General features: G+C 42.8%; 1 protein-coding gene across 5 annotated transcripts in view; it reads left to right on the top strand.

The window, feature by feature from the left end:
- Positions 1 to 26869, top strand: part of LOC149206006 (uncharacterized) — a 415715-nt gene that overhangs the window by 32188 nt on the left and 356658 nt on the right. For all 5 annotated transcript variants that reach the window (XM_089395252.1, XM_089395250.1, XM_089395253.1 and 2 more), the window contains exons 3-4: positions 1819 to 2050; positions 2303 to 2383. In XM_089395252.1, coding sequence (XP_089251378.1) covers positions 1819 to 2050; positions 2303 to 2383 — 313 coding nt within the window. The remainder of the gene's footprint in view (positions 1 to 1818; positions 2051 to 2302; positions 2384 to 26869) is intronic.

The raw sequence follows: 26869 nt of genomic DNA, 5'->3' as shown, positions 1-26869 counted from the left end.
CATGCTCACAAACAAACTGAGTTTCAATCAGTGTTATCAGGACCGGACTGAACCAGTTTGAATTGGCCGGTCCGACCGTTTTGAGGCAAAAAATGGTTCAGATTGGTGACTTGAACTGTTTTTGACCAGATCGGTACTGGACCGGCCATTTTCACAGAACCAGCCGGTTCGATTCCGGTTCGGTAAAGCTGCGTAGAACACATCAAGTGGTGTCTATTTTGCTTTTTTTTTTTTTTCTTTTAATTTTTGTCTTAGTTAGGCATTAGCCCACAATAGGTGCCTAATATTCAAGCCTATGGCCCCACTATTGCTATGTAATTCATGATAATGTTAAATTCTTAAAGTAAAAGTGACATTCTCCTTTATCTTTCATTTTCATCATTTTACTAAAATATTTAACATTACCATGAAATGACTTGGGATGTTTGAGAGTAGTTCTGACCTCATTGGATTTCATATGGAGAAAGTAGAATTTTAGATCCCACTCAAAATCCAATAGACTTGACAATTTTTCAGGATTTCATGATTGGGGGATTGCAATGTTTCCATTGGCTTTTGTCATGTGTGAGGGTATCGAACTAGCATTTAATCAAGAGCACCAATCCCTCTATGTATCTTGATGTTAGTAGTATTGATTGTTGAACTCCTTTATCATGATCCTACCTAAGATGTACCCATCATTCAAACAAAATCTTGAAGTGACATGCTAAGCATTTTTTATCTTATTTTAATGCTGAGAGGGTGATATTGATGATGAAGATCCCAATATAGGCAAAAATTTAGCTGATATGTAGGTATTTGTTGTAGCATGAATTTTTTGGATGCTAGAGGCCATCTAGACCTTGTTTTTGATGTATTTTCGGTTCAAATATGGATTGCACTCGATGTTATTTTGGTTATGTGCACCCTTACATGCTCTATAAATGACAACTTTCGCTTATTTGTGTATAAATGGTTTGGAATCATATGGATGTGCATGAATATATATGGTTTTCTTTAAAATTTGAATATTTTGTGTTTTTGGTTGACTGGTTTTTTGGTCCATTTTTTTACTTGTTCCGATCCAGTTCTGAGTCGTTTCCGGTCCGGGGGTTCTACTGGTTTGATGACTGGTCCGATTCTGATAACATTGGTTTCAATCACTTTGAATTTGAATCACTGGCTCTGAATCTTTCTGCTCTGATACCATGTTGGACTTTTCACAATAAACACGGTAGATGAAAGATAAGAAAGATTATTTTATCTTTCAAGAAGTCATTTGATAAAATGGGGCTGTTCCCACTTTATTTCATTCACTAGGTAGTTGTGCTACCCACATTAGCTAACTATCCTACATGCTAATGACTTAGTATCATTATAAAGTCGTTATTATGTTATAATATTGGGCTCCTATATTATTGCGTGTTGTTTATTCTGACAGGGATTTGGTTAAGTAAATTAGGATATTTGGTGGTTGTAATTGTAATTACTTTGCACTTTGTCCCATGTATAAAGACAAGATTATATGTGACCTTAATTTGAGTTCTGTTATTCACCTTTATATATATTTACTTTTGGAATAGTTAGCATAAAGTTGCAAACCCTGTAGAAATACATACCTTTGTTTTGATGATGGATCCAGTTAGTGAACCAAAATGTTGCCAAACTCATGATGATTACTGTGGATTTTCCGAGCAATTCTAATAATTACTCTCACCCAGAAATTTCAAAACAGTGAAAGAAATATTGTTGGTTGGCAAATCTTGACTTTAAAAATGTAGCAAAATAGTGTCTAACTATTTCTTGACATTTGATTGATGTATTTATATTGCTTTTCAGGTTTTACTATATGATGATTGTGGAAAGCTTTTGGATCATAGGTTCTTGAAGAACTACGAGAAAATAGAACCTGGGGAAACATTAGAGTTTGATAATGCCCTTGTTGATGTTGGCGATGCCATGGATGAGGAATCATTTTTTTCAGACAGAAATAAGAATGATGGAGATATGCAAGTAATTAAGAAGGGATATTTTCCAGAAAAAGTTTATAAGCAATCAGGGTTTGCAAAAGGTTGATTGCTGCCCATGTATTACTTATATTGAAAATGGAGAAAGTTGGAATATAGATTTTGGTACAGAATTATGGAATAATATGTTAAATACTTGGTGAATGATGCTTGTTGACATTTTAGCACTTGGAAATGGCAGTTTGTTCTTTGAGGTTTTAACTAGCGAAAGAAATCTTATTCAATGCATGTAAGATTTATTCAAGAATTTATTGTTGTTGTTTTGTTTCTTTATTTTACTTACTTTTTTGTAACAGTTAACAGGGGAAAAGAGACAAAGAAAGTGGGATCACATGTCATTCAAAACAAATCTGATGTTAAGGATGCAGGCACAAAAGGTCGGTGCTTGCAAACTTATAATTCTCAAATGGTCTGTACATGCTGGCTAATTGATCTGAAATTTGAATATATATTTGAAGTTGTGTGATGCATTTGGTGATCTGTATGGACTGTTCAGAGATTGTTTTTTCTTGAATAGCTGTCTCATCCTGGTTATTGTTGACTGCATCAGAGATTGTTTTTTATTGAGCAGCTATCTTATCCTGTTTATTGTTTTTTTGTATAAGCTAGGCAGGTGTTGTATTAGATCAGTTCAAAAATATATTATATGAGATATATCTTCTGTGCACACTGGTCTGCCACTAGGGAAACCAGACCAGTCACGAAGCAAATTGACTGTCATTGAAATAGTCTAAAACTGAAATAAAAGCTAAAGAAATACTGTGTACTTAACCTACTGTTACTAGCCTTGACTACTCAATTGGAATTGTTGTGTTATGAAGTATTATGTAAATCATGAGATTCAATGTTCAAACTGTAGTCCATTTTGTCATTGAAATAGTCTAAAACTGAAATAAAAGCTAAAGAAATACTGTGTACTTAATCTACTGTTACTAGCCTTGACTACTCAATTGGAAATTGTTTTGTTATGAAGTATTATGTAACTCATGAGATTCAATGTTCAAACTATAGTCCATTTCCTATCAACTGATGGTCCCAAAAATAAGCAAAACATGACAACAGATTTTGACAGCATGACTAATCATTCAGAAGGGGTATCCAGTTGGATGGTTACAGGTGAACTAATATCTTCCTCTGAATCAATAAAATTCCAAATTCGCCAAAGCCCGAGCCAATTTCATGTCCAGCTTCCTCATATGTTTTTGAGTCTGGTATAAGTAGAGTAGAATTTCTTGTTGCTCCTCGGAACGCTCCATTACGATTTTCCCCATGATAGTTTTTACCTGCTAATAAATATCCACTATCTGCATGTTTTTTGTGTTTTTGGTCCTTGTAGTACTTGTATTTGTTATACAATTCCCCACCTATGCAATTACTTCCTCATTCGAAATGAAACTACACTCTATCTGAGCTTCTTGATTTCTTGCTGGACGGCTGGGGGAATAATGTTGCGATATATCCTAGTAAAGCTTTCTGCAGCAGTTAAGCTGTAGAGGTGGAGGGCCTCGTGCCATCACAATGGCCTCTCCTTCGTCAAGCTCCTTTGCCTCTAGGCATGAGTCTTGGCAGATGGAGTCGCAATAGAATAAGGACAGAGGGGGATCGAGGTTCCTTGGATTAGAGAGAGGAGGGAATTAAGGCTAGAAAACCACCGGAGAGTGTAGCAGAGAAGACACCCCCTAGACCACTCACAAAATAAGCCCAAGGAACCTTGAACAAAAATGAATGTGTTATCACTCAGATTCTTCGAATAGAAAAAGTCCCAACCTCACCAAGGTGAGAACCTAAGGAAACTATCAGGCAAGGCACCCATTGCCACTTCTAGGTTTAGGTATGATTTCCTATCCTAAGAGGGAGTTCCTTATAGGCTCTAATGCCTCCTTCCTTCTCCTATTGTGTCATATTTGTACATCTTTCAATCCTATCCCAAGTTGTTCTTAAGGGGGGATGTTAGGATATTCCGACACATAGGAAATAGTTAAGTATAACTTGGTCTAGTATAGAGTTAGGTAATGTAGAAATTTCTCATTTCCCATCCCGGTTTTCAGTTTCTCCTTATTTCTCCCATATAGTTAAATGCCCTTTCCCATAACCATACATTTAACAAGCTGAAAAAAAAAATTTGCTGAAAACACAAATTCTGGAAATTTTACAGAATGCTGGAAATTGCAGAAATAAAAATCAGCAGTAATAAACAGCCATTAAAACACATTTAAACACTGAGATTTTTGGTCAATGTGACCCTGGAAAAACCCCCTACAACTCTTGGGGAAAACCAGTTTGAGAGCTCTTCTTTATTTCTGGAAAATGCCTTTTTACAGTAGGAGAAATGTTCAGCAAAAAATCAATAAACAGATTTTTACAACTTATCTCAGCCTTGCTGATACTCCGCAGCTGTTACACCGTTGCTGTTACACCGCTGCTGTTGCTGTTACACCGCGGCTGTTGCTGTTACACCGCGACTGTTACACCGCTTTCAGCTGCTGAAACTCCGCTCTGCTGAAACTCCGCTTTCAGCTGCTGAAACTCCGCTCTCAGCTGCTGAAACTCCACTCTGCTGAAACTCCGCTTTCAGCTGCTGAAACTCCGCTTTCAGCTGTCCAGAAATCTCCCTTGCTCTCTTGCTCTCCTTCTCTCAATCTGCTCATGAAAGAATGAATGATCTTTTCCTCCTTTTCCTCCCTTAACCCAACCCTAAGTGACTTTTGGGTGATCCCTAAATCCAATGGCTGAAATAGATTTAGATCAATGGTTGAGATTAAATGCTCATTTAAATCTCACTTTCTATTTTTTAATTCACCCCACTTTAATAAAGACCCACTTAGTCATTTATTTCCAAAGTCACTTTTCCTTTCTAATTTTTCATTGACTTTATAAAAGTCACTTTAAAATTAGACTTAGTAACTTTATCACTTAAAGTCACTTTTAAATTAGATTTAACTTTATAAAAATTATAAAGTTACTTTAGGAGAAAAATTAAATTCTTTTGGACACTTTTCCCTAGGCCAAAGATCAAAGCCTAAAGGAACCACCTGTCCTCCGGTACCAAATTTCAACACTCCCTCTTACAGAGGAAGGTGTTCCTCACCACACCCATCTTGTCTCTGAAATAGACATGCTTGCCCCGTGGTAAGGCTTTGGTAAGAATATCTGCAACCTGCTCATCAGTGGAAATATACTCAAGCTTCACAACTCCCTTCTGAACATAGTCTCTGATGAAATGATATCTGATCCCGATATGCTTTGACCTGTCATGAAATACTGGATTCTCCGTGAGTTTAATGCAACTCTGATTATCACAGTAAATCACTAAAGGTCTCAACGGCTGACCAAATAAGCCAAACAACATCTTGCGAAGCCAGATGGCCTCACAACTAGCTAGACTGGCTGCCATATACTCTACTTCCGCTGAACTCAGTGCTACTGACTGCTGCTTCCGGCTGAACCATGACACTACTGCTGAACCCAACCCAAAACAGCACCCTGAAGTGCTCTTCCTATCAGAAGCACAACCTGCCCAATTAGAATCAGTGTATCCTGCCAATCTCACTCCATCTCCCTGCCTGTAGTCCAGACCATAATCCACTGTCCCCTGCAAGTACCGCAGAATGTGTTTTGCAGCCACCTAGTGAACCTTCCTAGGCTCACACATAAACTGACTCATCGTTTTGACTGCAAAACAGATATCTGGTCTAGTGTTGACCAAATACATCAAGGAACCAATCAGCTGCCTGTACAATGTGGGATCCACCAACTCGGAATCCGAAGCATGAAGCTTCTTCCAGTTGGTGATCATCGGTGTCGACATGGGTCTACAATCCTCCATGTGGAATCTGCTAAGGATGTCCACAATATACTTCCCCTGCCCCAGGAAGAAATGCCCCTCCTCCTGCCACACCTCCAAACCCAAAAAGTAATGCATCAAGCCGATGTCCTTCATCTCAAACTCCGCCGCAAGATCTCTCTTGCAGTGCTCTATGAGTCTCTCTGCACCTGTAATGACCAAGTCATCCACATACAGCACCAGAATGAGAGGCTCCTCACCAATCACAATAAAGTAAAGGTTCGGATCTGCCTCACTCTTTGTGAAACCCATCCCCTGCAAATATGTATCTATCCTGGAGTACCAAGCTCTGGGAGCTTGCTTCAGGCCATAAAGGGCCTTCTTCAGTCTGCACACATGGGACTCCTTCCCATGCACCTCAAAGCCCTGTGGCTGCTCAATGTACACCTCCTCCTGTATGAAGCCATTGAGAAATGCGGTCTTCACATCCATCTGGTGGATCTTCCAACCCACCTCTGCTGCTATCGATATAATGGAGCGTATCGAAGTATATCGAGCCACGGGAGCGAAGGTCTCCTCATAATCAACTCCCTCTACCTGGGAGAACCCTCTAGCCACAAACCTTGCTTTGAATTTCTCAATGCTGCCATCTGCAGCATGCTTTACCTTGTAAAGCCATCTGGAAGTAACCACGGATTTGCCCTCAGGCTTTGGCACCACCTTCCAAACATCATTCTTCATGATAGAAGAATACTCCTCCTGCATGGCCTCTCTCCAGACCTGTTGGCTAGCTGCCTCCTCATAGCTAGAAGGCTCAAAGTCAAGGATGCTGGTAACCATCGCCATATAACTACAAAACCTCTCAGGTGGTCTACTCTCTCTGACCGGCCTCTTCGGCTCAGCAACAGATGTGGTATCTCTCAAGGTGTCCTGAAGCCACTTGGGCTTCCTCTTCCCTGAGCATGCTTCTCCCATAGGAGAATGAAACTCCTCCTCCTCATCACCATCAGTAGCCTGAACTCCTGACTGTCTGTCTGCTGTCCTCTTGCCTGCACATGAACCTGTAGAAGCTGAGGTACCATGTGAACTGTCCATCAGTGGACTCCCTAGTGAACTGCTCTGTGAACTGCTCTGCATGCTGCCCGGAGCACCACCCCTCTGGCTCAGCGAACCACTGCTCACTGATGGACCTGACATCCTCATAGATGTACCTCCGGATCCTCCTGATCCCTGCCCACTAGATCCCTGCGACTGACTCAACTGCTGTTGAGGGTCTGGCTGATCCAGATACTCTAACTCCCGTGATCTCTTAAAGGCCCTGTCCTCCTCGAACTTCACATCCCGTCTGACAACAACTCTCCTCTATGCAGGAATGTAAATCCGAAAGGCCTTTGAGGTCTCACTGTAGCCCACAAAGATACCCTTCTCTGCGGTGGGCTCTAGTTTGGTCCTCTTCTCCTTGGGTATATAGGAGTATGTAATGCATCCAAAGATATGAAGATGACCAAGATCATGCTTCTTCCCAGAGAAAGCCTCCTCCGGAGTCATGTGCCCCAAGGCACGATGCGGACTCCTGTTCTGCAAGTAAACAGCTGTGTTGCAGGCCTCTGCCCACAAGAACAATGGCAACCCCTGATCATGTAACATGGCTTTGGCAGCCCCTATGATGGATCTGTTCTTCCTCTCCGCAACCCCGTTCTACTGGGGGTTGTAAGGAACAGTGAACTCCCTCCTAATGCCTGCCTCCGCACAATAGTCAATAAACTCTCCAAGGGTGTACTCTCCTCCGTTGTCCGACCTCAGGGACTTGATCTTCCGACCTGTTTGTGTCTCCACAAGAGCTCTAAACTCCTGAAACCGCTTGAAGACCTCACTCTTGGTCTTCAAGAAATAAATCCAGGTCCTCCTGGAGTGATCATCAATGAATAAAACATAGTACTCATATCCACTCAAGGAAACATGAGACATCTGACCGCTCACATCGGAATGAATCAAATCAAGTATCTCAGTCGCTCTGCTGTCACTGCTGGGAAAAGGGGATTTGGCAAACTTGCCCATCGCACAACCTTTGCAAGTATCAAAGTGATCAGTACTGAAATCTGGCACACCTGTAGTGATCTCCCGCAATGTCCTCAAGGCTCCATGATACATATGTCCCATCCTACGGTGCCAAATCTCACACAGCTCAGAACTGCTAGCTCTGCTGTCGGTACTACTGCTCAATGCCAAAAGGGGCTGGAATGCAAACTTGTACACCTTTGCATGGCGTACACCTATCACTCTAGCTGAATCAACTGGAGTGCCCCTGGGATACATCAACACATGTCCTTCCCTGAACAGTACCTCATATCCTCTGTCCTCCAAAGCTGAGACGGATATGAGGTTCTTCCTCATCCCTGGCACATAAAGAACATCTGACACTTTCAAGGGAGGTCTGGACTCCCTCTGAAATGTCAGTGTCCCCACTTCGACTGCTCTATCAACTCTGTCATCACCGAGTACTACCTCAATATTAGTGCCACTCTCTGAAAGCTCTGAGAAGTACTCACGGACTCCTGTCATATGACGTGAAGCCCCACTGTCCACATATTAGATACCTGAAGATGCTCCACTAGTCGAGGGAAAAACATGCTCCCTCTGAACCTGTGTGGCAGGTGATCCTGCACTAGAGGACTCACATGTAGTGAACGCAAACTCCCGGTCAAAACGACCTGCAAAGTCCTCAATCTCTGCTGAAGCTGCCACGTCCTGGTTCTTCCCCTTCTTCTTCTTCTTCTCCGGACACACAACTGCATAGTGTCCCATCTTCTGACAATTCCAACACTTCACCTTGGAATAGTCCTTCTGTGTGTTCCCCTGTTTACCTTTACTTTTGCCTTTGCCCCCACCATCGCTTGTGGAAGCTTGCTTCTTCCCTTTGCCTTTCTTGCCTCCTGCCACCAGTGCTACGTCCTCATCCTGCTCAACTGGCTTGGCTGCCCCAAGCTGTCCTTTCCTGATCTCTGTCTGAATGCAATCATCCCAAAACCTCTCCCATGTGGGAAGGGTCTCACGTGCACAAACCCCATCAGCAAAGTTCAACCATGAACGGGGGAGGCCATTCACTGCAATCCGCACCAACTCAGTGGGTGGAATGGCCTCTCCAATCGCTGGCAACTCATCTCTCACATTAGTAATCTTTGTGAGATATCTAGCTGCACTATCATTACCCATCTTAATGTTCTTCAGCTTCTCCTTCAGGACCATCTTCCGGTTCTCATTGGTACTCTGGTAGAGATTGGACAATGCTGTCCACATCTCATGGGCATTGCTCTTTCCTCTCACATGAGGAATGCAATGGTCTTTGATTCCGTCTAGAATCAGCCTCTTACCTTTGTTGTTCTTCCTATTACAAGCTGTCAACTGAGTTGCATCAGTAGGCACAACAACAGGGTGCTGTGCTGTATGCACCATGATATCCCAGACTTCTGCCTCCTCAAAGATACTCTGCATTCTCTCCTTCCAAACGCTGTAATTTGTATGCCCATCCAACCTATCCTCCACCCTCAATCCCAATGACATCTTGCTGTCCTAGAACTGAAAAATGGCACTGCTGTGGTAAAGATAAAACTGCTGTTTATAAAAAATCAGCTTGCTGGAATTTTTTGAGTGAAAAATCAGCAACTGTAATTTTTTTCTTTTGCTGTCCCAAACTGCCCTTCAGCACTCAAGCTCTGATACCATGTAGAAATTTCTCATTTCCCACCCCGGTTTTCAGTTTCTCCTTATTTCTCCCATATAGTTAAATGCCCTTTCCCATAACCATACATTTAACAAGCTGAAAAAAAATAAATTTGCTGAAAACACAAATTCTGGAAATTTTACAGAACGCTGGAAATTGCAGAAATAAAAATCAGCGGTAATAAACAACCATTAAAACACATTTAAACACTGAGATTTTTGGTCAATGTGACCCTGGAAAAACCCCCTACAACTCTTGGGGAAAACCAGTTTGAGAGCTCTTCTTTATTTCTGGAAAATGCCTTTTTACAGTAGGAGAAATGTTCAGCAAAAAATCAACAAACAGACTTTTACAACCTATCTTAGCCTTGCTGATACTCCGCAGCTGTTACACCGTTGCTGTTACACCGCTGTTGTTGTTGTTACACCGCTGCTGTTGCTATTACACCGCGGCTGTTGCTGTTACACCGCGGCTGTTGCTGTTACACCGCGGCTGTTACACCACTTTCAGCTGCTGAAACTCCGCTCTCAGCTGCTGAAACTCCGCTCTGCTGAAACTCCGATTTCAGCTGCTGAAACTCCGCTTTCAGCTGTCCAGAAATCTCCCTTGCTCTCCTTCTCTCAATCTGCTCATGAAAGAATGAATGATCTTTTCCTCCTTTTCCTCCCTTAACCCAACCCTAAGTGACTTTTGGGTGATCCCTAAATCCAATGGCTGAAATAGATTTAGATCAATGGCTGAGATTAAATGCTCATTTAAATCTCACTTTCTATTTTTTAATTCACCCCACTTTAATAAAGACCCACTTAGTCATTTATTTCCAAAGTCACTTTTCCTTTCTAATTTTTCATTGACTTTATAAAAGTCACTTTAAAATTAGACTTAGTAACTTTATCACTTAAAGTCACTTTTAAATTAGATTTAACTTTATAAAAATTATAAAGTTACTTTAGGAGAAAAATTAAATTCTTTTGGACACTTTTCCCTAGGCCAAAGATCAAAGCCTAAAGGAACCACTTGTCCTCCGGTACCAAATTTCAACAGGTAAAATGTGTTTCTTTACTATGTACTTTTGTAACTTACAATCCGACGGTCATGATATGTAGTGATCTGACGGTTCATTCTCTCGTCAGTATTACCGACACTTGATTTGTGGCTTAACACCTGATTGGTTCATGATCTCTATTTAAAGAGCATGGAAGGTCGTTTGTAGTGTAACCGTTCATGAGAAGCTTATGTAAATTTTCATTCTTTTATTAATAAATTGCCTGAAGTGGTCGCGTTGGCTTAGGCTGTGGACTGTTTCCCTCTTTGAGGGTTTTAACCACGTCAAGAATACTGGTGTATTGATCTGTGATCTGTTTGTGAGCGGCGTGCTTTCGTGTTCTGTCTGAGGAACTTACCCTGTAAATTCCTACATTCCTTATTTCTAATCCTAATCTTATCAGTCAACATGAGTGATATTATAACTTGGATTAGATGTTGACATGTTAGAAAGGATCTGGTGCAATATTGATTATTTGAAAAATTACTATTGAAGTGACTAGAGCATATAAACCATATAATTTAACCAATGCACTTGTAGTAAAATAAAAGATGAACCTTTTATTCAATCCCACAATAAAGTTTAAATATTGATCAAATTACACATTAAAATTAAGGATTTCTTGGAAGGAAATGGCTTTTAGAAAGGGTATGCTTAGTGTTCTAGCCCTTAGATATCTTGACATGGGGCCAGTACGAGAGGATGATCTTCTCAAATGATGTTTTTTATGCACTATAATAGTAAGGTAGGCGAATCGCTGGTTTCAGGAGACCTACAGGGACTTCTAATATACTCAAAGTACGTGAAAGTATTGTTCATGTTTATTTCTATCTAATGCAATACTACTTGAATGGGTACCCATAAGGGTAGCTTGGACCACCAACAAGGTGAGCCTTAAGCTCAATGAGTAGCCACATAAAGTCTCGGGGTTTCCTTATGTGTATGATTCACAAGTTGCAGTTTTATATGCCTAACAACATATCATGTTGTTATTTCAAGATAATGGCACACATGTCTAGCCTAAAATTCCTAGGGGATTTCTTGCTGAGAAGTACGTGTGACCATGTTAAGCATATTTGTGTTCGTCAACCCAAATGGATATCATTATTGCAAGAGGATTTTATTGCATCATCATCAATTCCATTCCAAATAAAAATCACATATATCAAATGAAAAAGTAAATGTTCGAGTGGATGTTTCAATTAGAAAATCAATTTATTCAAATATCTAGAGACATGCAACTCAAATGTGATTAAGACATTTCATGATAACCATGGACATAAAAATAAAATTGCACTTGTTACCAAGGGTTATTAAAGGCAAATTTTTATGAATTGACATTATCCATAAACTGCCGTAGATATTCCACTGGACAATTAGTCACAACAAATTTGTTAAATTATACTTAAAAATCCGAAATCTACACTATGAGGGTTTATTTCTCTTTAGATTTATGGATTTGTAAATTACTGTTTATTGCATATGCATGCAAATTATATTATGCAAAAATTAGAGAACAATGAAATAAAAACTCACAAATCTTGATTTTGACACAAGATATAACCTGGGAAACCCTTTTGGGAGAAAATCCAATTGGAAGTTGAGGTCGATCTATTTCTTTCTCTGAATAGAAAATGGTTGCGAGTACAAAGAAGTAATACTTGTGGCCCATACGCTATTACAATGCACAAATCTTCTTTGTGTGCTCTCTCCTTATCACTTTCGGCTACTTTGCTTGTCTATTGAACAAATGCACTCAAAAACAATGGAACCCCTTTTCCTCCCAGTGGTCCGGATATAACACAGCCTGATAACCTATTAGTGGTCAAGTTTGACCCTTTCAACTCTTAACAAGAGTTACAACATTGACTCTTCTAGGTCAGGGTTTTTCCCTCCAGCTTAAACCTCCAAAGCTAGGGTGAAATTTATTGTCGAATTATCAGGTGAGTCCTAGTGTTTTAATCAAGTCTGATGTAAAAGTGGTTTGAGAATAATTTAAGCTAATTGGCTTTATTATTTTATTACAAATCACTTGGTTTACTAGATCATATTGAGTCGCAGATGGGTTATGTGTCTTGAGGGTATAAGACAAATGTGTATTCCCTCTTTGAGTCTTGTAAATGAAAAATCATATGTATTAGAGGGTTGGAAAAATAATTAATCCCTTCATGTGTAAATTAATTAATTGCCAAAATAAAATTAAAAATCTTAAGCCAAAAAAGTAATTAATGAAAGTCAAGTTAAATTGTCTTGGGAAAATAACTCTCCAAATGGAAAAATTCGTGGGTAAAAGAATCAATTTTTAAAGGTCCTCCACCAAGGGAATATTGTATATTTCAAGAAAATTTGGACCTCTTGGGAATTTGAGTTTTGGCCTAGATATAACATTTAAGCTAGTTGGATTTTTCTGCATAATTGAAATTTTTGAATCAAATACTTAATAAGGGCCAAAAACTTAAATTTTCAATTTCCGAAATTTTTTACTATTTTTGGAAATATTAGGGCTTGTCTTAAGCATTGCTGGGTTGCTGATCTATCACTGTTTCACTGTTGTAATAACATATCAGTTCTGAAATTTTTGAATCACATCCTCTAAATAACTCAAAAAATTATTTTTTTCAAGTTTGGCGAATTTTTTCTATTTTTAGAAATATTGGGCATCTATTTTTGGCTTGATTAGTTTGCTGATCTGTGGTTAACTCACTGCTGTAACAAACATATCAGTTCTGAAAATTGCTGAGTCAAACTCTCTAAAAGCCCTAAAATCGAAATTTTCAAGTTCTGGTGCATTTTACTATTTTTGGGCATATAGGCCATCTATTTTTGGCAGTTTTATCTTGTTGATCTGTCTTTACTTACTGTTGTAAATCAAGAAATCAGATCTGAAATTTGACTGAATACATCATCTTAAAGTGATCTAACTCGGCTTAAGTACATTTGCTAGTCATTAGAATTTCAGTGTTTTATGTGTTGGGCAAGTTTTGTCATTTGTAGTGGTTTATGCATTGCTGTTACAACATTGATAAGATCTGAATTTTATGAAGTAATATTGCTGTAATAAATCTGTGATCAACATTTTGATTGAATATTTTAGGCATTTAGCATCTTGGGTTACTTGGTATCTTGTGGCATATTGTTGAAATTTACACTTGTATCTCTAAGCATTTTATCTTGTCTAAGATTGTAATTCATTAATGTTAAGTACTCTTAAAGAGATTATAATTAAGTACTTAAACAACTTAAGAAAATCTTAGCTCAAGATAAATCTCACTCATAATCTCTTGCATAAGCATACTAGATTTAGATTTGCATTAATAATTTACTTCATAGCATAAGCTAGGTTGATAGAGATATAGGACAACCCTTCTTATCTAGCGTGAGGGGCGTCGACAACTCTTTGGTGGTTAACATGGTGACCTTACAGTGGTCAGAGCCACAGTCTCTACAACACTGGAGGCATCGGGTGATAAAAGCATAACAAAAGGTATCGTTAATCAGGCCCTACCCTGCTTCTTGTTAGCCTCCTTCCCACAACCTACCTTGGAGCCCAACTTCAAAATAGTTAAAGGAAGGTTACACTTAGACTAGGCATTTAACTAAAATTTACCAAGATCACTGCATCTCACATAGGTCTTAGGACTTGTATATCATATAGGTTAGTCAATCATTCAAGCAGTGAGTGTCCATCTGATCATTTGGTTCCAATTCATAAGAAACAAGAATTTGTGATTCCATTAAGGCACTAGTTTCATAATAGAAAATCTAATTTGATCAATAATCTTGCTTAATTTCAACCAAGTGGCTAGGCCACTCATCCGTGTCTCCCAAGTAAGTTGATTCTCGACTTGTTTTCCTTCACTTCATTCCATAGGGACTCCCCCCATAGCCTGCTGTTGGGAGACAACTAGAACAAAGTGGGCAGGGATCAGAGTGACAACCCCTATCCTGAGCGTTGTTGCGGTGCCTGTACAATCCGTTCGACAACAGTATCCACCATCACTCCTCCTTAATCAAGGAGGAGATCCTTACTCCTTAAATATGAAGGAGATTTCTTACTCCCTCTCAATCAGGGAGACTTCATCATAAACTTTAGTTAATTTCAAACATGTGCTTCTTTCTTTGATTCTTTCATTAGCTACTTGTTCTTCCATGGAGATCATAGTAGTAGTTGCAAGGGATCCTATCTCTCATCATCATATAATATCTGAACTTTGACATTCCTGGATGTTGTGGGGCCAAACTTTTTCTCGATCTTTCTTCATGATAGGGTTCTTGCCATCAACCTTTTACATCACTTTCCATCATTTAAAATATCTTCCTCATCAATCGTATCTTGTCAAACCAATCATTGCAGCGCTAATCATAGCTTACTCTGTCCATTGGGAAAGTGAATATCATTGGATCCAACATGATTGACATGCTATCTTGTGACTTGTTGGGCATCGGATACCCCCACAGCATGTTTTTGGGGCTCAAAGCCTGAATTTTGGTCAAATATATTGTAAAGACTTCACGAGTTGCACGGAGCGCGAAGTAGATGGTTGAGTCATAGGGTTGTCTGCCCTAAGTCATGTAAAAGAATATATTGTAATGTCGGCTTACCAATGGTCCGCAGACCATGGGATTGTATAAATAGAGCGAGGCTCTAAATTGTAAAGTAGTCTTAAGAGTTGAGAAAATATGAATCAATGATGTATGCGAGATAGCTTTGAGTCTGTAAGTCTAAGTCTTGGGTCGTAGTAGTAGGAAAAAGCTTTGTAGCTGAGTGCGCAGAGGCGTAGTAGAGTCCGCAGCTGAGTGCGCAGACCCCTGCAACTGAGTGCGCAGGGCGGAGTTGGGATTGTAATTGAAGAGAGAATTAATAAAGATAAGTTTGATTCTGAATACTGTGTATCTGTGTTTCCTTTTATGTTCATGCATTTATACTGTTTTATGGTTGCACGCACGTATATGAATGTTGAATGATGAAAAAGAATATTGGGCCCACACAAATAAGCTAAGTACTCTAATAACAACGTAGTAAGGATAAGGGATCAGGGTAGAACTTTCTTCACGTTGCAAGTAGAGCTGCGCGAAGGCAGCGTCACGGTTGCGAAGGATAGATAGTTGCGTAGAGCAGTGTGCATGCAGGTTCGGACCGTGAACCTTCTAGACCCCATCAAGACATCCCTAGGGTGCGGAAACCTGGTTCTAGCACCCTCCCATACTACTTTGGGTGAGACTTCAGTCCGCGCACCACGGACTGTTGTCGAAAGGGTCGGTAGTTTCAGGATTTGTTTGGCTAAATCACCTCCGAACCTGGGTCAGGCCCCAAGAAGCCAACAAATGGTTCTGTTGCTGGGACTGGGATCTGCATAAGGGATGTCTGATGTCGGAACACTGGAATCCAACAAAGAAGGAAATTGAAGAATGGTTGGATAAGAAAGTTCACGAGTTTGCGATACAGGAAAACAGGAACGCGCGAATATCTGAAGAGCAGTGGTTGGAGCACTACCTGTATACAGGGATCCACGAGATTTTCTTTGCTTCCTTTCTATCTGAGCTATATGAGTGGATCGCGAGGTTAGCAGACGGTCAGGGAAGGTGCAGGCTTGATAAACCAATAGCGTGGACTCCAGAATTAGTGCGCAGATTAGAAGCCTCGGAAGATAGGATCGCGCGCGCTGTGGATCGTTGGCTTGATCGAATTATAGGTGGGTTCATCACTGAGTTCGCAGTAGATACGCCTGTCAGCTACAGCGAGGCAGAGCGACGCTTCCTCAAAGGACCGCGAGGTAAGTACATAAGGTCTTTGAACACTTGGATTAAAATGTTATTGTACGAGAAGCGGGTTATGCGAATAAAATAATGGCTGGGACTAGGCGAAGTGGAAGACCCTATAGAAACGAGGGTAGCGCAGGGATAGAAAATAGCCCTTTGATTTCACCGCGAAGAGAAAGTGAGGAAGAGCTCGCGGAAGTTTCCCTGAGAAGCGTGGTCAGTCTGATAAGACAGCGAATCTCGCGATTACCACCTCCCACACCGCCACCTGTCTCACCATTTTCACTTCCATCTCCACCCACCCCACCTCCGCCACCCGCACAGTTCAATATGGCGAGCGCAATCAAACTTCCAGTATTCAGGGGGTAGGAAATGAAGACCCGGACCAGTTTTGGTTCGTTGTGAGAGCAGTATGGGAAGCACAGGGCGTTGTGGATGACAACATAAAGAAGGCAACGTTGGTTAGCGCGCTGCAAGATTGCGCTTTGACATGGTACATTAAGTACTCAAATGATCATCCGAATGCAGGAATCGCAGAGATTCAGATAGCGTTGAACAAGGAATTCAGCAAGCCGAAATCGGAAACGCAATCAATTATTGGGTTTAAAGAGATCGTGATGCTCCCGGGCGAAACCCTCTGGGATCGAGATCAGAGACTGAAAACTATGATTCACGAAGCCAATATGATGTTGACGGATGCATAGCACCGCGCATGGTTCGTAGCGTCACTGTCATTGCATTTAAGGACGACGCTGTCACAGCGAAAGCTGACCACACAAGCTGAAGCATTGGAAATGGCAATGCGATTGCATGAGACCCCGATACAAGATCCTGCTTTGAGAGTCCAGCAAATCCACGCGCAATTACAAAACTTGTGTTTGGAAATGCAGAGTCTAAAGCAAGATAGGACACCGCGACTAGAGTTGCGCGAGGAAGTGTGGTTCGTAAAGTGTAAAGGTCAGGGGCACGATAAGGATCATTGTCCAGTTTTCACGAACTACATAGCAGCAGGAAGGCCTATGCCGTTAAGACCTGAGGCACAAGCAGGGCCCAACGTGGTGCCTACCCTATGGTGCGCGATCTGTCAGATAGGAGGAAAGCATAATACGGACAATTGTCACTTGTTGCATAAATATACGTAGACGACCCAGTAGCTATTTTGTAATTTTTGCAGGTCAATAGGGCACGATGAGTGCACTTGCCGAAGCTATGAGTTGATGTTGGATCGGACTCCTGCCTATAGAATGCAGACCGAAGCGCGAGTCCTTGATCTGAATACAGGGATGCGCACGCTGGATTTCAAGGACGCGGAAGAGGGCGAGGAGGAATGGGAATAGGAAGGGGTCGCAGACAATTGATTTGTTACAATTGCGGAGGGCTTGGGCACTACGCTCGCGATTGTACGAATCAGACAAGAATGTCATGTTTGTACTGTACTCAGTTTGATCATGAGGCAGAGCACTGCCCGACATTGATAGCAAAGTTGCGCGACAAAGGGGTACTCCAGCCTCCCTCGACTCAGAATGTACAAATGATGAGATCTGAACCACGCGAGGAGGACCCAACTGTAAACATGATGCTTAGAAGCGGTCTCACGATGGGAAGTGACAAAGGTACGCAACCTGAAGAGAGCATGTGGGTGCGCAAGGCTCCTGCAAAGGAACCTAAATTTGATCTAGAGCGCGTGAAGGAAACATTTATGGAAGCTAAGAAAAGCTTCGCGGAGGCCTCCACTTCAGGTAGTAAGGATCAACAAGAATCAGGGATGGATCCTTCGATGCTCACTACCTTTCTGGAGACATGCATGAAATTGCTGCACAACAGCAAGGCGGTAAAAGGACTATAGGAGTTGATCACTAGGTGTGGAGAAGCAGCAGAATTGCGGGTAGTCTGGAAAGTTGGAAAACATGCATTGTGCACAGAAAGGGAAATGAGGTTGACTGCGCAGATCAGAGAATATGAAATGGATCAGGTGATTTTGGATTTAGGATCGGATGCGAATGTATTTGCCAAAACAAACATGGGAACGCATGGGCAAATCCGCGTTGCAGTGGTCCCCTATTCAATTATGTATGGCTAATCAGCAGAAGATCATATCGATGGGGAGACTGCAAGGAATCACAGTGGATATTGAAGGTGCGAGCGCACTGGCGGATTTTGAAGTGATAGAGATTGTTGATGATAACAATCCTATCCTGCGCTACTAGGTATAGACTAGGCCACTGATATGAACGGAATCATAAACTTGAAGAAGCGCAAAATGAATTTTGAGAAAAAGGCACTACGCGTCGTAGTACCACTAGATGTTGCCGAAGGCGCACGATACACTTAACCAGTGCGCGACGAAGATAGTGATGACGAGCTCGATTGTATCTATAAGATAACTGCGCGAGAACAAGATTGGGTGAATCCAACTGCAAACGGTAGGATTACGTGGGAGCTCGAAAGCTCCTGCACTATGGATTCAGACGAAGAAATAGAATGATGGCAAAATCGACTGCATGAAGTAACAACACTCAACTGCAATACAATGATGAAGTCACCGTGCCGTGTAACAACAGAGGAAGACCACCGTGCCAATATATGATGGGTTGACCACGGTGGAAGAATTTATGAACCAATTTGAGAACACAATACCAGAATAGCAGCGGTTTGATGCATTGAAATGGGTGCTGCGTGCTACGCCCGCAAGATGGTGGGATACGCATCAAGAAAGTCTTGAGAGCTGGTGCGAATGCAGAAAAATGATGTGCCTAAAATTTGGAAAACCCTAGTCAGTGATAAGAATTGGTAGTAAGGGACAAAATAACTTGCGCGCACACCTTTCCTGATGGGTGCAGACCTATAACATGCAGCTTGCCCCAACGCACACCAATCTCAAATTAGGAAGCTAGAACAAGATACAATGGCAGAAAAGGCGGGGCGCGCTACCAATTATTTGAGGAGAAGTGTTCAACAGGGTGTGCGAAGTACTGAACAAAGTACACGAGGTATGATGTACAGACTGGGACCTGCGCGTTCCAGCGATCCAATGGACCTATAGGACATTGTGCAAAACCCTGACCACAGAATCAATTCCAAGGTTGCGTAATGAAGAAAGGGCAATAATCTCTGAAGAACCTGCACCAGCGAACCTGCATGGCATAATCCCTGCAGAAGGGACAACACGCGAAGTCCCGAAAGAAGAAATCATACAGCTACGCGACAGTGAGCATGTAAGACTTCAGGAAGCTATTCGGCGGGGGGACCAAAGACTTCATGAAATTGAAAAAGACTGGGTACTGCTAAAAACGAAGAGCATGTTGCTGGACGCAGAGGTCAAGAAGTTGGAAAATGAACTAAAGGAAGCTTTTCTTGTTGAAAAACCTAGAGTAGTGCAGCCAGATGCGCATAACCATAATGATAAATGGGAGGACTACCGCCAAGAATTAGTCGGTTTGATGCTGTGGCTGAAATCGCATATCACACAACGCAGAAATCGGGAAAGCGTGCCACAACCAGTGGAGCGCGCGGTGAGAACAATGAAGGATTTTTCGCGGACTGTTCGATGGGGTGGAATGGAGCTCCGAAAGGGTGGTATGCCCACCTGACTAGCTGTCGACAGAACAGTCTCACCGCTCCAGACAGTTGAAAGAGAGCGCAGGACTATAAAACAACGTGTTGAGGAAATACACGGAGACGGAGGTGCATGCAGAGTCACGATGTCATAAGGTTCGCGCCCGCGCACTGGGGGGTGCGCCATCGTGCGGATAGAATGGGAAGTGGCCATTGGTGTCACTGTTCATGACGAGATGGTCGAATTAAGGCAAAATGGAGTGGGCGGCGGGCAATTAAGACAACAACTATGGGCCAGATTTTGGCAAATCTGCTGCCAAGGGAGCATTGATGGTCCGAATTTGGGGGGAACGGTCGCATTTGAATTCAAAAAGCTCTATAAAACCTCAAAGGCCAACCACGAAACAACACTTGGTCATTTGAGATTTGAGCAGTTGTAGAGTGTTGAGCGCAGAGCGATCTTAGAGCCTTTGAGTGCGCAAGATGATATCTTCAGTCCAGACAAGATGACTGCTACCAGGCCAAGAGTGCGATTTGCCGAAAATACCACGGGCGAGGCTGCGAAGCCCCATTTGGTTCATGCTGATCTCGCGGAGGCAGGGATTGCGCCGGAGGTTCCAAAATCTCCTCGGACGCCAAGGCCGAAGAAGGATAAGCAGGTTCAGGGACCAGTCTGCATGTCCCCGAGAAATCCGCGGTTCAATAGATTATCCATGGAGGAGAAGGGCAAGGACGTCAATATCGAGTCAGAAGAAGAGGAGGACCTGTAGGACCTCATCTCTGAAATAGAGCAGCAAGACGACGTGGAGGAGGATGTCCCACCAATGACTTCCGCAACAAAGTTACCCGCGTATGTCCCTCCGCGGAAAGGGAAAGCCAAGGTGCCCAAAGACCTGGAGGCCACGAAGAGTGTGCTCCAGACCCCGCTCCTCCCCGACGGAATTACCTTTGAAGGTCTGCTTTTAGGACAGGTGCCTACCATGAAATTCAAGGATTGGGACCTCGCGGACAGCGAGAAGTTCCCGCACCTAGCGATGGAGAGCTTGATGAAGCAGAACTCTAAGGGGCCGGTTATTATTTTGGAGTCGTGAAAGTGGTTGCGCGTTGTGGAGAACGCCGGGTTACTCCATCTGTGATGGATACCCCACTTTCATCGCGCGCCCATCACCATTTTCATCATCAGGCAGCTGCTGTGCCTGGTGCATGATGGGTATCTATGGCTGGAGGAGCCTATTCCCATCACGGTCGACCTGATTCACAGGATCTCTCGGCTTCCCTACAAAGGAAACAACCCCGCGGCAATAGCAGGAAAAAGCAGCGACATGGCTCTCGCGGAACCCATGAAGGCCAAGTACAAGCTAGAAAAGAAGAAGAGGGGGTATGCAATCGCGAGTATCAAGGACAGAGCGGTGCGCGTCGCCACCCAACTGTTGGTCGGCAAGCTGATGAGAAAGTGCCGCGCCAACAAAGTACCAGCGCCTGTGGTTGCGCTGGCCAAGCAGTGCGCAGAGGGGGTCCAGTTCAACTGGGCAAAGTTCCTCTGCGAGGAGTTTCTAACAAACTGCAAGGGGGCCCAAGAGTAGGGTAAGACCTTCCACTATGCGTGGTTGCTGTTATCCATCTTGTTGGTAGGAGGGTAATTGTCGGAGGACAGCCAGTTCCCCAGCATTGAGCACGATTTTCCAGAGGCCGCGAGGTACGCCTCGCTTTGGGCCACAAAGGATGCGAAGAGGATTCGCGAAACTAAGGTCATTTGGGTGCTCATGGAGGCGAGCATCCGAATGTGGATCAACAGAAGGCCGTGCCTGTCCCCAACGGTCTATAACTGTTTGTAGAGCTCGACAGAGTTCAAAGCGGATATGCACAACCTGTATATCCGGGCGCGCAAGGATCCGGTACGGAAATGGACGAAGCTTCCATTCATCGCCACGGATGATGCGATCTTCGCGGTGCTAGAGTTGGCCTCTTGAGTGGCGCGCCCCAGACTTGACCGAGTTAGAAAAGGCAGATGCGTAGAAGCAGAAGAAAGAAGCCAAGCGCCACGTTACAAAGCTGGGTGAGAAATGACGCAATGAGAAAGCAGCTGCAGAGGTCAAGGCACTTAGGGAAGCGGCATTGGCAGCTGTGGCACAGAAAAAGGCCGAGGAAGCAACAGCAGAAAAAAGGATTGCGCCAACGGAAGAGCCTGAGGAGGGCCAAGAGATGTCCATGGGGCAGGAGGCCGAGGACATTGACAGGACAGAGGAGCGTGCGGACCTCGGAACAACATCGACCCAGTTGAAACCGCCGCGCGCCCCTGAGAGACCGGTCCCGAGGAAGAAGATAAAGGCCACAAAGACGTCCATCGACCCGATCATGCTCATAGAAGGTGATCTTTTTGACATCGGTGAAATAGTTCGCGATGTCACTAAGGACGCGCTCCAAGAGATGATGATGGAGCAGAGAACTGTGTTGGGGGCGCTCAGAGTGCAGTTACAGGGTCTACAGGTGCGACCCCCACCAACAGGAACAATGGTCCCATATGCGGCAGCAAGTACATCAGAGGCCAAACAGATGTTGCGCGCCCGAATGACCAACACGTTCGTGTTGCTCGAAGGCACGCTAGCAGCAACGAACAAGGTTGACCGGGCTGCGGTGAGCAGAATTAAGGGATTGGGCTTAAACTTGGCTGCGCTCTCGCGAGAAACCTTGTACCAGTTACAGGATGAGGTCACAGCCGAGCTCTGCGCCAGGGAAGGCCGCTCCAGGTATTGAGCGAACATAAGATCAATATGGAATAGCTCAGCCTGCAGCGTGATGAACTGGTTGTGCAGACTCGAGGACTGGAGCAGGCAGTAGATGATGCTTGTAGAAGCATCCCGGAGTTGGTCGTTCCGGCAGCTCTACCAGCAGTGGAGCGGATCCATTGATTGGCGACCGGAGTCCACGAGGCCAGGGCTGAAACGACGAAGGTTCTGTTGGAGCTGAACTTGCAGATTGCCGAGCTGCGGTTGAAGGCACAGCCATCCACGCCCCCAGAAGTCAAAGAGCAGTGCGGCCACGCTATCCAAACGGGGCTGGAAGAAATTGGACGAGCAGTATAGGACTATACCGGTATGTTGGATCAATCGTTTTCCATGCTTACATCATTGCAAGAGGATCCAAACATACAGCGCCTGGAGACAAAGGCGCGCGAACTGCGAGAACAGTATGACAGTGTCCAGGGGACTACGCAGACAGTTGTCCTTACTCAACGACTTGCAAAGATGCAACAGGCAAGGGCACTGAAGGAGCAGGTGGACGCCGCGCGACAAAAGGAAGCACTACTTAAAGCGCGCATCCAGCCATGGATCGACGAAGCTTTCACGATCACAGCAAATATTGAAGGAAAGCTGGCACAGATGCAAGGAATGTACGCGCTTAGGCTGGGATGTGACCCTGCTAACGAAGCTTCAGAGACACACGTACAACAGATATAGCAAACAGCAGAGCAGTGCACTGTTGATCTCCGAGCAGCGCAGGACTTGATAGATGGACTTCGCGCCAAGATTGCCGCACCAAGTGACTCGAGGGCGAGTCACGATGTTTGTGTTGGGGGCCTGTTGGGCATCGGATACCCACGCAACATGTTTTTGGGGCTCAAAGCCCGAATTTTGGTCAAATATACTGTAAAGACTTCGCGAGTTGTGCGGAGTACGAAGTAGATGGTTGAGTCATAGGGTTGTTCGCCCTAAGTCATGTAAAATAATATATTGTAATGCCGGCCTACCCGTGGTCCGCGGACCATGGGATTGTATAAATAGAGCGAGTCTCTAAATTGTAAAGTAGTCTTAAGAGTTGAGAAAAGATGAATCAATGATGTATGCGAGATAGCTCTGAGTCTGTAAGTCTGAGTCTTGGGTCGTAGTAGTAGGAAAAGGCTCTGCAGCTGAGTGCGCGGAACCCTGCAGCTGAGTGCGCAGGGCGGAGTTGGGATTGTAAGTGAAGAGAGAATTAATAAAGACAATTTGATTTTGAATACTATGTATCTGTGTTCCTTTTTATGTTCATGCATTTATGCTGTTTTATGGTTGCGCGCATGTATATGAATGTTGAATGATGAATAAGAATATTGGGCCCACACAAATAAGCTAAGTACTCTAATAATAGCGTAGTAAGGATAAGGGATCAGGGTAGAACTTTCTCCGTGTTGCAAGCAGAGCTGCGCGAAGGCAGCTTCACGGTTGTGAAGGATAGATAGCTGTGCGGAGTAGTGTGTGCGCAGGTTCGGACCGCGAACCTTCCAGACCCCATCAAGACGTCCCTAGGGTGCGGAAACTTGGTTCCAGTACCCTCCCATACTACCTCGGGTGAGACTTCAGTCCGCGCACCATGGACTGTTGCCGAAAGGGTCGATAGTTTCGGGATTTGTTTGGCTAAATCACCTCCAAACCTGAGTCAGGCCCCAACAAGCCAACATGACTTGCTACCTTTTTTGCTTTTATGGTGTGCACATTTTTTTCATCAATACTTCTAAGCCAAAACCAATGCTGTCCATTCAATCCATGTGGTAAAAAATGAGCTTAAACCAAACATTTGTGAATATAATATCTCAACTACTATCTTTCCAATCTGTACTTCTGCAACATGTACTTTCAAGTATCTAAGTCATATTTCAAATGAATTATCAATACCAAGTTATTAAAGTCAGAGTTACCTAGTCATGATAGCCTTTAAGATGTCATGTTCTGCTATTAGCTCCCTTTGAGATCAACATCCCTTTGTATGGTCTATCTTCATACTAGAATCCTTCTTCATGCTTTTTGCCTTTCAAATATCAATCAATGTGTTTGTGGAGTGAACTAATCAACAAGTTTTAAAATCATATCCAATAGAGTTTATGCAGTTCCTTTTGAAGTTGTTTATCTTTCATTGGATGTTGATCAATATCATGCTTCAGGAGACCATGTCAGATGTTGTTCAATTTCATCATGAGTTTTGCCCATCTATCTTGCTTCTATATCCTGAATATTCATATGGAAGAGTTCTTTCTTATCCATCATGCTTCTATGTGTCGAGCAATCAAAGGGAAGAGTTCTGTCCAATCCAATCTTATCCAAAACATACCATGCTTGTGCTACCAAGCATATTTCTGCAACAAGCTCTTCCTACAATATTACTTGAAAACATGAATGCTACTTAATGAGAAGCTCTTAAAGATATACATAATTCTTCCTTTATGCTTGCTATCTAGTATTCTTCCTTTTGAATGCGTTGCATCTTTTATTGAGAATGAAGTTTTAAGATGAGATTCCTTCTCAAGGATGAGAAGTGCTCAATCATGTCTTCGTGCTGCAACTCTATTATCTTCATACCTCTGAGCTTCTTTGATGTTTGCTTCCATAATTTTAGTAGAAATATATTTTTTGTCATGTTACAAAGATTCTTTCACATAGTGAAGAACCTTTATAATCACTATCAAGGATCCTTGTGATCCTTTCTAGCTAGTAGACTTCCTTTATAATGATGTGAATGCTAAAAAGTAACTGCATGAATGGTGGAGTGTTGGATGGTCCAAAATCTTCTATCTTTGCTTGATGATTGCTACCAATGAGATGCAATTGATGGTGTAGACTCTAATCCTTCCAATGCTTTATGCTTCTTTCCATGATGCCATGCTTCAAAAACCAAAATTCTTCTACAAATGTAACTATACATGCTTCTGTAATTGCCATCTTCTAAGAATACATATTGTAAGAAAACCTGATGGGGTAGTCCTTCAATAATATAGATCCTTGGTGTCTTCATTCTTCGGTTTCTTTTCGGGTTCTTCATTTTATTCAGCTGTATGTGCTCCACATCTTTCCTTCCTCTTGTTGTTCCTTTTATTTTCGAATCGTGTGAAAATTTCTAAACTGAAATTCTACGACAACCACTGATTTATTTCACCTACTTATTATTCACAATAAGTTATTTGCGAAATACCTTCAACAAATATTAAAATAAATTCTACTGCAACTATCACACAATTACCGAGAGAAAAAATACATGCACAAGAACCAATCACATAAACACAGTTGTTTTTGGACAATTGTGCTTGGAAAATCTCAATGCGGGAAAATCGGTGCAGCAGATGAGGGCTTTATTAATCTTCAGTAGCAATTGCTTTTACAAGGAATGATTTTATAGAGAAACTGAAAGAAAACACTTGAGACTTTCCCTTTGAGACTTTCTGACACTTTGGAGACCCTGCTCCCACTCCTGCGTCACCTCTGCATCACTCTGCTTGGCTCAACGTGGCTCTGAGTGGCTCTGTGTCCCTTTGCGTTAGCCTGCGTGAGGGCTGCATCTCTCTCTGCGCTGTCTCCCACTGTCCCTGTGTCACCTCCTCCTCACCCTCTGCCTGCTGCTGATGCCTGCCTCTTCCTCCACCCTGCAACTCTCCCTCTGAAATCGATCTCCTTTACTTGAGAATCGATTTTCCTTGAGATACTGAGTATCTGCTGGTGTGTCTCCAAATGATCCTCAAGTCTTCTCTTATACTTTTCCTGTTGATGAATCAACGACCGAGATTAAGTCTCTAATCAACGGCTAAGATTAAAACAGACTTGATCCTTGTCTCTTAGAAGCTTCTCACCTTTTTCTTTATTAATACCCGTTAATATTTTTATTTTCCTAAGTTTAGACCTAAGAACCCATTAAAAATATTAATTATTTTAATAACTCCTCATTTGGGTGGAATTTTTCAAAACGATTTCTGGGTCTTGGAGATCTCATGTGCCTTAGCATCTCCTCCAAATTTCAAAGCTAGAGCACATCCGGTGCTACCAAAAATCAATAGATCGTTGGGACAATCTCTCTTAAAATGTCCATATTCATTGCATCCAAAGCATTGCACTTTGGACATATCTTGAATTCTTCGTGGCTGATTGTTGTTCCTTTGATGAGGTTCAAACTTTCCAAACTTCCCTTTCTTCTTCTTTACTTTGGCAGCAAAAGCTTGAGACTTTTCATTTGGTTTGGTGTCATCTTTTGCTTTC

Source organism: Pinus tabuliformis, chromosome 1_2 (assembly GCF_031772625.1).
Source record: "Pinus tabuliformis cultivar Carrire ecotype Pingquan chromosome 1_2, CPIR1, whole genome shotgun sequence".
NCBI classification, from domain to species: Eukaryota; Viridiplantae; Streptophyta; class Pinopsida; order Pinales; family Pinaceae; genus Pinus; species Pinus tabuliformis.
The sequence above is the reverse complement of the archived record's forward strand: the minus strand, read 5'-3'. Positions and strand labels throughout refer to the sequence as shown.